This window comes from Uranotaenia lowii, chromosome 3, assembly GCF_029784155.1.
Source record: "Uranotaenia lowii strain MFRU-FL chromosome 3, ASM2978415v1, whole genome shotgun sequence".
NCBI classification, from domain to species: Eukaryota; Metazoa; Arthropoda; class Insecta; order Diptera; family Culicidae; genus Uranotaenia; species Uranotaenia lowii.
The window spans coordinates 105,187,580-105,201,854 of record NC_073693.1 but is presented as its reverse complement, the minus strand read 5'-3'; the positions used below and the strand labels follow the sequence as shown (position 1 = coordinate 105,201,854).

Below are 14,275 nucleotides of genomic sequence, written 5' to 3'. Positions count from 1 at the left end.
AGAAACCATTCGAAAACTGGAAGAATTAAATATAAAAAATGATCAAAGTCAGAGATTTCAGCACTGGCATTCTTGAAACAAACTTAGATATAATTAGAGATGTACCGAAGTGGTATTCCGAATAGTGATATTCGGTCGAATATTCTGGTGATTTTCTAATAAAAATACCAAAAGGATAACTTCAATTTCCTTCCATTTCCATTCTTAATGCCCCTCGTATTTTTGAGTTGATTTTTTTTTCAACCAGATGATGTTTTACAAGATCTTTTTCAAGTAAGTGTTTCGATTCGAACGAACGATAATCTTTAACTTTAAGCATTCCATACTTTCTACCACACGTTACCAATTCAGGACGATTTTTTGAAAAATTTGTAAATAAAGGGCAAATATGAACAAAACTGTATAACATTACAAAAACTTAAAAATATAGATTTTAAACAATGATAAACTTTCTAAAAGCCCTCTAGAAATTTTGACTTCTGCGAAAAAAGTAAAAAAGTATTCGTTTTGTTTTCTTTCACCTACTCTGTAAAATACGAGAATATTAAAGATTTTTTTGAGTAACTTTAAACCAAATTGAAAGTTGGATATTGTTCTAACAGAAGTCAATTCGATTTTCAGTCCTCAACAAAGATGTTGAATATAATAAAACTTAGAAATTTTATAATGTCAAAAATACATGAAATGACATCTTTTCGAATTTCTAAAAACTGTAGATTTTACCTTTTTCATTCAATTTTTCCTCTGAAGTTAGCAAAATATTATTGTCTGATTGAAGGGAGTGAAACAAACAAAATCGAATAAATGATTTTGTCTTTGGGTCAACAAGATGAAATCGAAAGAAAATAATTTGGAATTAGAAATTTTCATTGAAAAACAGCAGCATCGTTAAAATTGTAAAAACTTTTTTGTTCATTTTGATTTTTTTAAATTGTTTATGAACACGAAATCCAAAAATATTTAAAGAGAAATTTTGAGTATTGAACAATATATGGGCATCTCAGGCAGATTTTACTTATCTCGAATTCTAGAAATCTATTTTCATATTTATTGTGCATTTTTGGTATTGTTATTATTTCTGGTTAAATTTGAATTTTGAACCCCCCCCCCCTATGAACGGGTTCTTCGCACGGGCATGTCTTAATGTGATAAAAATATCACAAATCTTTTAAATTTATTTAGTTTCTATTGGTTTTAATGTTTTTATCGATAAAATAATGTACCAGCCCAGTTTTTAAGATATGACCAAATAATGAAGAAAAATCAATGGCAATCCAAAATGATTAAATACATTGAATTGATCAATGAATCGATGTATTGACAAATATACTGAAGCATGGAAGAACGTTTTGAAGATTTTTTTTTCTTTATTTTGTATGTGTCACTTCTTATACCAACATGCTGCATATGCAACGTTACTACCATACAAACCTCATGAACCCGGCTGTTTGAACTATGCCACTTGTAAATTGCATAAGGGCTGACTAGGTTGGCCTTCCTACATATACAGATGTTGCCATTCAGTTAGACCCAAGAGAAATTATGATGCCGGTTTTTTGCATCTTCAGCTGCTTCTCTGTGTGTTGGATGCTGTGTGCTGTCTGAATGATACTTTTCATCATTGTCATACTTACTAAACTTGTGATAGGTTAGTTCAATGTTAAAAAAAAAGTATATACAACTCGGACTTACTTCCAAATCAGATGCTTTTATGTTTGAGAATTTTTTTCAATGTTTAGGTTTCATCTTTGGAGCCTGGTAATGTTAATATTGAAATGGCAGTTATTGAAATAAAGCTCATACTGTTCCACCCTAGTACAGTTGCTCCTAGTATGTGACTTAAGCAAGTACAAGTCTCTCCCTTCGAGCGAGCAAGTAAAAATAAAATAATAAAAAATCCAGTTGTTTATGCACTTGAAGCTGCTTTGTCATGGCCCTCGTAACCGTAAGCTTGCGTCGTCGTCGTCCGTCGTTTTCTGAACCTTTGCAGTTCTGCGCTCTGACTGGATGAACTATGAAAGTATGAACCGGGGTTGGGTCTCCTCCTCATTCCAAACTAAGTACGGTACGTATTGCCTTCGCTGCTTCACCACGGCTTGTGGAGGACAAAAGTTACGACCTGGACAAGTACACACAAAACACCAACATAATCGCGCTTACTCGGCAGGTCCAAAGTTTGGTCTCTGTTTAAGCCGGTTTTGGATGGCAAATTTTAGCTGCCACTGTTGGCCACACGAGTCTTGGTTGAGTTGTCGCGTAGGGAGGTTTTGGGTTTTTGTGAAGTTAAGGTTCGGAAATCGTGGGTGTGAGAAGGGTTTTCTAATCGGAAGTGGCTAAGGTTTCCAGCTATGAAATTCGATTCCCGGACATTGGGTCGGTGACAGTTTTCTAGTGCGATGAAGAGATCCAAATTGATACTGATTGTGGTGCAAAGAGTGCTCATCACATTGACGATGTTTTTGGCTGCAATTGTGTTGATTTACTATACGGCTGTAACGCCACGTGAGTAAATTACTATGGTTCATAATATCTTCAAGGGAGTATGCGGGTTTCCTGTAAATTTCGTTAACTTTTACGGAAATATTAGGCACAAGTACAATACTTCTGCCTAGGGTGGTTGTTATTTTGAGCTGTTAAGTGTTTTTTTGTGACGATATTTTAAAAGTTAAAAAATTCAATCAAAAATGAGCATTTGGAATGGTTTTTGAAACACATTATGTGTACTATTTTAAATTCTTCAACGATTCTCACTGGAATGTTAATTAATCATGCAGCTTAACATAGATGTTAAGATGTCAAAAAAGAGTTTTAAAAGTGAAGCAATATTTTCTTCTTCCAAATTTTGATTAACGACTAAAGTGAATCAAAAGTAACAGTCTCAACTCGTAACTAAGGACTAACCTCGAAATCTCATCCCAGGTCCACAGTTCAACAATAGGTTTTCAAAAATGTTCAAGAGTAATTCACAAAAGAAGTTGATACATGATCTTTTGATACAGTCCTTAGTCCCGAATTCCGATTTTTTTTTTAAATAAATTAAACTTACTAAGGTGGCCAGATTGCCCGGATTTTTACCGAATTTAATCACTTTGTTTGCAAAATCAAAGAAAAACCTAAATTTTATTATCACAATTAAGTGAAAAAAAATAAACAAACTTTATCCCAACAACTGGCTAACGTGTTTCGATAAAACAAAATAATTTCCGAGTTATTTTCTTTTCTGATTTGGTCACAAAATTGTCTGGCTATTACCCAGATTTTGGGTTGTATACTTTGGAATCAAATGCCCAGTTTTTGCAAGATTTAAAAATAAAATAGCCCGAATTTTCCCTACCTGAATAAGTGCGTAAGCTTAGATTTTTATAATTTCTGATATTCTGGTTCTGGTTATTTTTTTTATAAATATCATTATTTTTTGCTTGGATTGTGGAATCTGTATCCAATTTTTAACTCTAGATTTTCAGTTTGGTTCATTATTGGGAGAAAATCCTGATTCAAATTTTGGTTTTGCATTTGAAACTTAAATAAGATTAATTTTTCATTGTTGAAAAAATATTAAAAATTACAAACCAATTTTAAAATTCTATTAGAAACATTTACTCTTAATCTTATGCAGAATTTAAAAACATAAAAAGTTTATAATGGTGTTCCAGAATTGAATTATCAATATTCCATCATCCAGTATTTTCATTCAGATTGTTGAATAACGAACAAATAACTGAAGATGTTATTGAAAGAATTCTTATAGAGAATCAAAAATTCACACTTCATTAAAATGATTTCTGGATAAGGTTTCTGTTATAAAAAACCTTTTTGGTTCATAATTATTCGGAATTTTTGTTTGGAATTTAGACTTTGAAATCGATTCCAAATAAGGAATTCAGAATTTTTATTTAGATTCAACATGTAGAATTCAGATTCGGAAATTAAATTCAAAATTGCAAAAAAAAACACACAAAACAGGTGAAAACTATTATTATAAAATAAAATCTGAATTTATTTTCAAGATTGAAAATTCTTCGTTCTTTGGAAAATATTAATTTTAATTAAATTTTTTTCACAGGATTTTAAGAATGAAATTAATTAATCTTCTTAAAAATTCAGCTGGAAATTCATTTTATCGGTTTTTTGTTCATGTATACTGTGGCTGATAGGTCTTTCGACCCGAGTCGGTACGGGAAGTCTCGATCGCCCATTCAAATATTGTTCATGCTTAACTCATCAACAATAATCGCAGTACAACCAAGGGGTCCGTTACCACTGGTTTGGGACAGGTTTAACTCATCCTACTCCCTTCCAACTGTTCGAAATAAATCAAGATTCTTGAAAAGGTACCAAAGTGACTTACTCATGATTTGGAATCAATTTGCCGAGATACTCCGGCTGGCTTGAACCCACAATCCATCGTATATCAGTTTTCCGATCGTTTGATGTCCTGTCCTACCCCCCAGTTATTCCCAGTAATAGAGTTAAGCTACTTTACATTTAATAATATAATCATTGAGATTTTATAAAATTTACAGTACCATCAACGGAAATTAGATATCAAGGATACTTATCTTTGCTCAGCATATTTAGTAATCTTCCAGGTCAAAGTAAGCCGTGAAAAAGACGACATTTTGGGTACCGGTGCAGAAAAAAAAACAACTCGTTCCAAGTCATTCACCATCGTAATTCGATTCAAGTGAAAATTTAAGTAAACCGTTGCACTCACATCCTTCTTCTATATTTCCCATTCGAAAAAGGGATGACACTACCATTCCCTCCTTTCTTAGTTCAAATCGATTTTCTTCAGCAGTGCTTTGTCCACCAATATTTAAAATATCGCAATGATCACGAAATCCAGGAACGGAACCAAAATTCAATCTTCGTTATTTCGAGCTTGTTCTTGAATTCAGTACTGCTTATCGTCCCCATAAACGAATCAATATGTTCGCACTTTCTCCCATAATTTCAAATCAGGGCAAACAAAACCTCACTCGTTTCTCTTGGCACTTCGATCAGCCCTTGTATCAAACCAAGTCCCCAACTAGTCACAAATACTTTCTTCACATACTCCTAGCGATCACCAAAATTTCTGTTACAGAAAATTATCGCACAAATTTTATCGTACAAAAAAAACACGTGCTGACCATTTTATTGGTTTGTTGTTCATATATTTAAAAACAAATATTTAAACTAAAATCTGAATGTTTCGAGTTTACAAAAATTGAAATAAATCTTATTTGAACCTCAAACTTTTTAAATTCATTTTTTTTTTAAATAAGCCTTCAAGATCTCTCATTGTCAAAAAAAAAAACTGGAAACTCTTAGGGAAAAATGATGCTTATTTTAAGAGAAAGACGTATTTAGCTTAGCTTAGCTTAGCTTAGCTTAATTGACTACTCACATCCACCCTAAACTATGAAACTCGAAAATGCTTCATATTTAATTTTTAATCTATTTATTAACAAAAATTAGTTTATCTGGTATTCACCATTTTTTTTATTGTTGGAATCTCATTAACGCATGTAGAACTCCATAGTCGTAGGCGTGGCTCAGTAGAACGAATTCCACATCGCCAATGGTTGCTACTCCGTGATTGACCGAGGCCACCAATTTTGAACAAGGATCAAAAGAATGGTTCTTGGGATTGGAAGCTCATTCTCAATGTACAAAACCGATGCTCTCTCTTTGAACATCAATAACGGCGCCGGCCACGTCCTAGTAGTCAATGGATAGATTGGAAAAGGTAGAAAGGGATGAAAGATTATTTTTGCGCTTTAGGACCGAGGTTACCTCTGCATCCTAGCAAATAAGTTTTATTGGGAAAATCGGAAAAAGGATATGATCGGGAGACACTTTTGACAGTGTTGTGATCCTTATATATAACCTACTATAAACCTACTACTATCCTGTACTTGTATTATTTGTGTAAAACGCAACCCAAATACTAATTCCTTAGTATTTTACCAAAATTTAAACATATTAGCAACTTTATTTTTAGACACTAAGAAAAAAATTGTTTCTAACAAATGGTTTGTGTATAAGAACTCAATGCTTTCATTTCATTTGCAACATTTTGTATCACTATGACGAAAAACAATACATGGAAAAGAAAAAAGACAAAAATGTGTGTATTCATCACCTCAATAATTAAAAAAAAAACATTGAACTATCTAGAACCTCAATAAAAGTTCGGTTCCGTTAAAAAAAAACAAAAAAAAAAACAAAAAGCTATGACTGTCATAAACGGAAACTTCAATCTTGATACGCAAATCCAATAAGAAAACAAAACAAAATGTATATAAGTTTCGTATATAAGTAACTAAATAAATTAAAGTAACGGTTTCGAGTAAAAAAAAAAAAAGAGATCGTCATTACACAACCATGCAGATTTGTAAAAAATTGAATGTGAAGGGACACTTGATTCTAAAATATTTCAATTGCGATTACAAATTTACATTATTTATCAATCTTTCATGTTCAAAGAACGAGATAACCAAATGTTTATCTTGTTTCCTTGAACTTAATCATCAAAATTATACGTTAGCCTGAATGTAATCATTGCAATTTTTTAAACCAATATGTTGGTTAAGAGATATTAAAAGAAATTAATTGGCTCGCGTTTAACATTTCAGATAAGCGTGCCATTTAGTCGCTTCTGTCTCTGACGAAAAATGAAATTTTAATACTTAGCTTTTGAATCCGATGATCCTTGTAAAATTAGCTTGAAGGCTTCTTTCTACTCCTCTAAGAACATATTTGCATCAGGCATTCAAGGATCAACGAAAGACCGTTCTTACAAGGTGTGCAGATTTGACCACCCGCTTGATTGGCCCGCTGGAAATTGCTTACCGCTTGTTCGTTTGGCCAACGGGCACTCTTGTGGTTCACGACCGTTGGCCTCTCCTGTAGGATCCATCCACAAACATCGGTTGCTTCAAATCGGTATAATAACGATAAAAACTCTCGAAATTATAAACTTTTTCTCTGTTTTCAAATTTACTGCAGAAAATTAGGAGATGGGAAAAAACACGTCATTTTCCTGTCGTCGACTACTTCGATCCTTTAAGAGAAAGACGTATTTAGAAGATTTTCTGTGTTGAACCAATGAGTTCAAATTAAAAATAAAGTTCTTTTTTTTTCCAGTGTAAGTCAGTGAACTTAGTAAAAGATTTCCAAGAAAAAAAGCGGGACATTTTGAGGAAACAGCAAGACAACGTTCCCGCTTTTGCGATACAGATGGCAACCCTATCCTAGTCGAGTAATTGTCCTTTTTTAACCGTGGAGGAAGGTTAATAAATATATTGATTGCCGCCAAATGCGAGACACCCACATTTTTTCAAACGGCATGTTATGTCTGTTTGTTAGTATTGTATGAAGCACTCCTCCCCCCATTTTAATAGTGGGAGAGACCATTATATAATTAATTGTAGGGTGTCTCATTACTCATTATGTATATGCACGATTTAAAATGAACGATTCAAAATGAACATTTTAGGAGAAAATTATATTTTTTTCACTTTTATGTTCTCCATAGTCTTTTTTTACAGTTAATCAATAAAAAATTGGATTTCAGTCAATCGTAGACCAGTGATCGAATTGTTGATCGAAGGCTGCTCATAATCTTCTGCAAAGCAAACTTGCGATGATTTTGACCACTTTTTAGTCTTTTGTGAAGTTCTGGATAGAATCTACATGCTTCACATGTTTTCTCAAATACTATTTGGTATGGGTTCAATAAGCTTCAATCGGTCTCGCTCTAGAATAATTTTACGGATTCATCTCCTTCGGTACGATCTGGACTTTGTTGGAATGGTACCAAGCCATCGAGTCCTTAAGGAGTGAACTGATGTCAAGTCAGGCCAAAACAGTAATGAATGATCATGCTTGGGCAGCAGGCGACGGTTCAGGCACTCTCGGACGTAAACACTTGTATTCATTGAGTAAGTGATCACAAACGGTTCGGAATGCATGCCGCATTTAGATTTGGCTATCCAAACTATTGCCTTTTTATCGAATTTTTCGGTGCAAATTGATGTCACTGTCTTGTCAATACCTTGGCCATCCGGAACAGTGTAATACCGGTCACTCTGATGCGTTTTGTAATCAAAATTACAATTGATTTCGTCGCCGATGATAACATACACAGATTAACCATATAATTTACGAGCTATTGGTTCGACAAAAGCAGCTTGTTGTTGAATCCGATTCCGCTTTTCTGCTTTTTATATGTTCTTAGACCCAATCTTTCATTGGTACGATGGCCTGTGCTGAAAGAGGTTCCACGTTATTGGCCACATCGTGAACTGAGGCAGTTTTATTACTGGAATGAGCACGCATGACTTTTAGGTCCAATGTTTTGTCCACCGGTCCTGGTTTCCACCCCGATTTATTTGCCCACGAAGCTCCTCTCCATACTTCCGAATCGAATTTCAGACCGCTTCAATACTTATCTCTCCTATTTTGGTCAACTAAATCAGCAAAATAGCAGTAGTACACGATATTTTTGCACTTTTCTGGGGAAATGCTGTTTATTTTCACGGAGAAAATGAAAAGTGAAGCTCATGGTACACAGAGTTTTAAGTTAGGTTGTACCCAGCATTAATCAGCTGTTTAAATGTCGTCCGGAATATCCTATTACGATGGGGTTCGAATAATTTTCACAAAGGACGTACCTCAAATGCGATTTTCCTTAGACAAAATTGCCGTTTCGCCTCTTCGAGAAACTGATTTTAAATCTACATAGTGGAGCCAGGTTCAATAATTTTTCAATATTCGCACTGATTGTTTATAAATCTCATCAGAAAAACGGTATGAAAATCATAAGTTAATCCAAATTCAACAATGTTTATGAAGACATATCTCAGTTAAAGTAATAAATTTAACGCAAAATGTATACATGTTCAGTAGTGACTTCACTCTTCAAGTCCGTATTAGGTTTGCAATTGTAACTTGTTTGAATACAGCAATTAATTTGAAATATGCCTATACTTCTTATAATTTGCAGTGATTTAACCTTAATATGTAACGATTTCAGCTTCTCTATCACCAACTTCTGCCTGAACACTCTAAATTTCCAACGATACCATGCTTAGAGCAAGTTCATCGGTGTTGGGAAAAAGTGGTAGAATTTTTGTCACTTTTAGCACATTTTGAAAATTTTGCTATGCAAAAAAATTTTCAAGATCTGTGGCCTTCAAGTTTTTTTACAACACGTGTTGTAGTTTCGCATGCTGTGATGCAAAAACAGCAATATTTCTATCACCTACGGCTGAAATAGAAACAGTGCTGTAAAAAAATATAACGCCCAAAGATCTTGAAATCATTTATGCCTGGTAAAATTTCCAAAATGTCAAAATTTCTACCACTTTTTCCCAACACCAGTGAACTTGCTCTTAGAAACTTAAGATTTTCTTTATCTAAATGCTAAAATGAAGTTTTTGCATACGCAAGGCGTGTACATGACTCTTAAAGATCTGCAAAGTTGCAATCAAATGTGTAGGAAATGTTTATAGTTGAAAATTGAGTTAAAATATTCGAGAAATAAAAAACGAACAAATATTCACTTTTGTCATAACAACCTGGCAAACTCTGTTGATACCAAATCCAAAACAGGTTACAAGCTTATGGCTGAGGCCAACCAGCCATCAAAACAATCGACCGTATATACTCTTATATAACATATTCTGATTTATAATTCGCTTGATATCTCACTGGTTTTTCCTGGCAAAGTTTGTCTCATGTTGTGAAATTTGTCATATTGGAAAACTGATAACATACTCATATTTATTCTCGTCAAGTCTTGTAAAAAGGTCAGGTTACAATAGTGATTGATATATTGGATTATCCATCCATAATATTGGCAACATTTCCCTAATGATTTCCAATCTGTTCAACTGGCAACAATTTCAACAACACTACGAATTCACTCTCCGTCGATTCTAGAACAATAGCGAATTGACGTTCTCTCTCACTTGCGACTCTCTGTTATTGTTAACTTTATCACCGCGGTATCAAGTTCGGTCGTCGCGAGTGAGTTTCATCAAATCAGGAGGTCCTTGATGATGCGAATGATGATAATGATGTTTGATGCGAAGATTTTTTTTAACTTCAAATTATCTGAATAGTCAAAATTATTCATTTTCACAAAACTTGATGATAATCATTTGTCAATAGATTGAACTGAACTGTATTTTATCGTATTTAACGATTATTTTCTATGGTAGACCTCCCTCCCTTGATAACGAAGGACTCAAACTTTTCACAGGATTTATAGTTTGTTCGAAAAACTTCTTCATGCCAAATTTTAAATCAATCGTCCTTGAAGAGCACAGATACAAATTCTCTGCACTACAAGCAAAAATTGATCCTAGGCTTGTACTAAGCCTAACTTCTTTATCTTAACTATAATCGAAATGCAGTATTGGGATGAAATATTTGTCATGATTTGGGCTTTAAGAAAAATTGTATTCGAAAGAAATCGACCGAAGGGAATCATAGTTATTGATGAAAACAGGTTTTCCATGTTTCTCCCGAACAAAATGTCTCCAAATCCCATACAAACTTCAGGCTTGTTGAGCGACCCCTTCCCGTGATTCGATCTGGCCCAAATCTGGCATGAGATATGGTACTAAGCCTATGATCAACTTTAGTCTGCAGCACATAACATAACAACAGGTTTTAAATTTCCCATACAAATTTGGGACAGTCTTAGGGGTCATCCATATGACAGGTTCACTGTTTTTTTCTATACTGTCGTGATAATGTATCAGATTGAAATAAAATTCTGTACACGGGAGTTTTTAAGAACGAGAAAAGATTTCGTGTGTCAAATTTGGATCGAGGATCGGTCAAAGGGGTCGTCAAAATAAATTGTTTACAATATTGTCGTAATTATACATCAGATTGAGATTAAATTCTGTACACGGGACGAGGGACGAGCAATTGATTTGAAGTACCAATTTCAAATCGAGGATTGGTAAAACGGATCGTCCATATTAATCTTCCACTGTCTTCGCGATAATCTTGCATAGGAGTGTATTAAAAATTTGCACTTGAGAGTTTACAGCACGGTCAATTGATTTCAGGTTTGAAATTTTGGGCAAGGGCTCAGTAAAACGGGTCGTCCAAAGAACTTTAATGTTTGGCCAATAAATAATAACGTAATATTATGCATCCGATCGAAACAAACATTCAAACACGATAGTTTTTACAAGACAAGAAATCGATTGCTGATAACAAACTCTACATTATTTGGGCGACGGAAAAGGGGTCGTCCATATTAACTGTTTTATGTTTTCGCACTTATTGCTTCATTGCTTCTACGAGATGAGCTAGTATTTCATAATTAGAAGAAAACTTCCTACTGTTGACGGGAATGATTTTTTTTGTTTCCTCAACACAGGTGTTATACAAGCAAAATTTCCGACAAAATTCGCTTGACCGGACCAGCAGTCGAACAGTGAAATGATGAGCTGCCCGTGTTCGGACCCAAACGCGGTAACGTTTGAAGTTTCATTTGACACATCAGGATAACAGAAAATACACAGAAACAAACAAGAGATCCATTTCGGATCATTTTATTTCCTTGTTTCGGTGTTTTGGGTTTGGCTTTTGATTTATGACGAACTTTGTTCTTTAGCTGCTGCGGATTTTCTGTTCGCTTCTTCAAGGTGTCGAATTATCTCGGCTGCTGAAATTCAACCGTTGTGTGTCCACCTCAATCACTCAGCAAAGCAAGAAGATTCAGCGCTCATGTCGTTCAAGCGTGAGTTTTTGCCTTCCCTAGAGAGTAGGTACAAAGCTTAAAATATCATTATGTGTAGCGATTCGCCGCAGTTTACTCTGGGAAAATTTATTCATTTTAATATGAAGCAACAATACGGACGTCCATCTTTACGATGGTGATTCGTCCACAGGCTGGGATCCTCTCAAACCCCCTGCAAACATCCTCCTCCTTAAAACGTGTGCCTCGCCCGAAAGCCATGTGAGTAAGATTTTTGGCGCTTTACCGGTTTAATCCTATATCCATCAAGTCCGACTACTGAGAAGGACATCTATTTTTAATCATTTTTGTCGGTGGTGAAATGGTAATAAGTGTCAGGAAAATTTATTTCGCCGAATGAAATTAGAATACCGGGATGAACGGCTTTTCTATAAGTTGAGAGAATCTTCCCGACCCAGAGCGGAACTTTCCCACTTTCCCATTCGAGGGGTGGAAAAAAGAACGGGGCAGAAGATACAAATCGACTTTCACTTTCCGGTGACATTTCCTATGCCGATGCACACGTTTTTCATTCGAATAATGGAATCAATCGCGAAGGCTTCGGCCAGAATGAAAGGTGGACACCGATCAATATGAATTATGGCACTCATTTAGTTACACGACACGAGGACACATAGCGGTGTTTGGTTTTTGATACTTTAGGAAATTTGATGCAGCAAAAGAATCAACCGTTTTGGCATCGATGCTTAGTGTTGTCTCTACGGCGGAAAATCAAAACAATCGAAATTAATTAGGGTGAAAAATTGAAATACTGGTTGTGGCACTTTTAGAACTTGGGCTATTTTTGAGCATTTTTATATGGTTTGTGTTTCTTGAAGTTTCAATAATTGGGTTTAGAATTGTAAATTTAAAATTAGTTGTCATGTTGAAAGACGAAGGTATCCCACCCAAACATAAATCTGACACCTAAATTTTCAATCGGCAAGTAAGACTTAAGAATTGACAGTTGAGAATTCATCACATTAACACACGCAGCGCTGAACGGCTTACACAATTTCTTTGACATAAATTATCAGGTTTATGTTGAAGACATGCTTCAATGAGGGTGTATATATCATTTGCGGTGACATATTTTCTCTAAACAAAAATAAATCATAGGATCTAAATAACGTTTTTATGTGCAACTAGGGATGATTTGTTGCAAGCATTAATCTTGTGAATTTATGCTTGTAGCTGATAAGTTAATTTAAAACTTTAAAAGTTCATTTAAATGGTTACTTTTCCTTAGTAATTCTTAGTAATCCTGGACATTAATTGATAATATTACGAGAAACCATTTTTTAATTTTTTATTTCCAGAGGAACTATTTAGCCCATGCAACAGGACGTGCAACAGAGCGGATTGGCCACGAATATGCCGGTACCGTTTGGTAATAGAAAGGAAACTCTTTCTACCGTGAGTATATTTAGTTCACTTCACACTTGGTAGATTTCACAGGGATAAAAACTTTGCTTCCCTCCAAAATCATGTATTTCGATACTGTTAAATTTCAGAGTTGCAGATCATAAAAATATCATGAACTTTGATGAAACTTCCAGCAGCAGCAATCGGAGGTCCCGGTTCGAGGAACAGTACTATTTTCTCGTCAATGGGGAACCTATTGGACCGGTTTTGAAGGTGTGTAAAAACGACTTCATCATGGTGGATGTCGAGAATCGGGTCCAGGGTTCAAATTTGGCTCTACATTGGACCGGGCAAAGTCAGCGGATGACACCGTTCATGGATGGGGTGCCGATGTAAGTAGTAGGTATTTTTTGAACATTTTATCATTAGTGTTTGCTGTTCTGTATTTCAACAGAAATGAAATAATCTACTAACACACTAATCTAGCTGAAATAATAAATACAATTTTTTTTCAAAATAAAATTATCAATTTAGTAGGTATTAAATAAGTCAGATATATGCAAACTTTTGAAAGGACCTTTAGTGTGTTTGTAATATTCGTTCATCATTATCAAGTTTTGAGTAAACGTACAAATTACAACATGGTTATAGCTAATTATTCAAGTATGTATCTATTACCTATGTATTTTGAAATGGTTTTGTGTATTGATGTGTATCCATGGATCACCCACTCACAAATTAGACTGTACTCCAATAATGACCTTCTTTGAAGGTGGAAATATCGGCATAAGATTCCAAGCCAGACCGACACCAATAAGCTCCCATCGCAAGACAAAACAGGATACCGACGAGCGCGGTGTGGGTATGTAAACCAGCATTAGAAAAAATTCTTTGTTTCCAACCCCCGGTCAACAACCACTGGCTAAAATGTCCGGCAGTAAGCAGCTGTGCGTATGTATAAAGTTTTTCTTTTCCCATTTCCATCACATTCCCATCCCATTCCCATGATGAAAAAAAAATCACCGCCCAAAAGGTAGACGGTCAAAGCAGTGCGTTTTCTGGCGATCGGAGGTGGCAAAAGATAACAATAAATCTTCATTTGCTAACTGACTCAGTTGGTTCACTGGTTAAGTTTAAACTGGCAAGTAAAAATAAGAATGT

The 14,275-nt window shown here is 34.9% G+C and overlaps 1 protein-coding gene across 4 annotated transcripts in view; it reads left to right on the top strand.

Moving 5' to 3' along the window:
- The first annotated feature begins 2,096 nt into the window (after nt 1-2,096).
- Nucleotides 2,097-14,275, top strand: part of LOC129757417 (uncharacterized) — a 38,547-nt gene continuing 26,368 nt past the window's right edge. For 2 of the 4 annotated variants that reach the window (XM_055754631.1, XM_055754634.1), the window contains exons 1-3: nt 2,097-2,502; nt 13,069-13,165; nt 13,264-13,506. In XM_055754631.1, the coding sequence (XP_055610606.1) occupies nt 2,397-2,502; nt 13,069-13,165; nt 13,264-13,506 (446 nt within the window). In that variant the 5' untranslated portion in view covers nt 2,097-2,396. The remainder of the gene's footprint in view (nt 2,503-13,068; nt 13,166-13,263; nt 13,507-14,275) is intronic. The other 2 variants (XM_055754632.1, XM_055754630.1) reach the window with 2 other exon arrangements.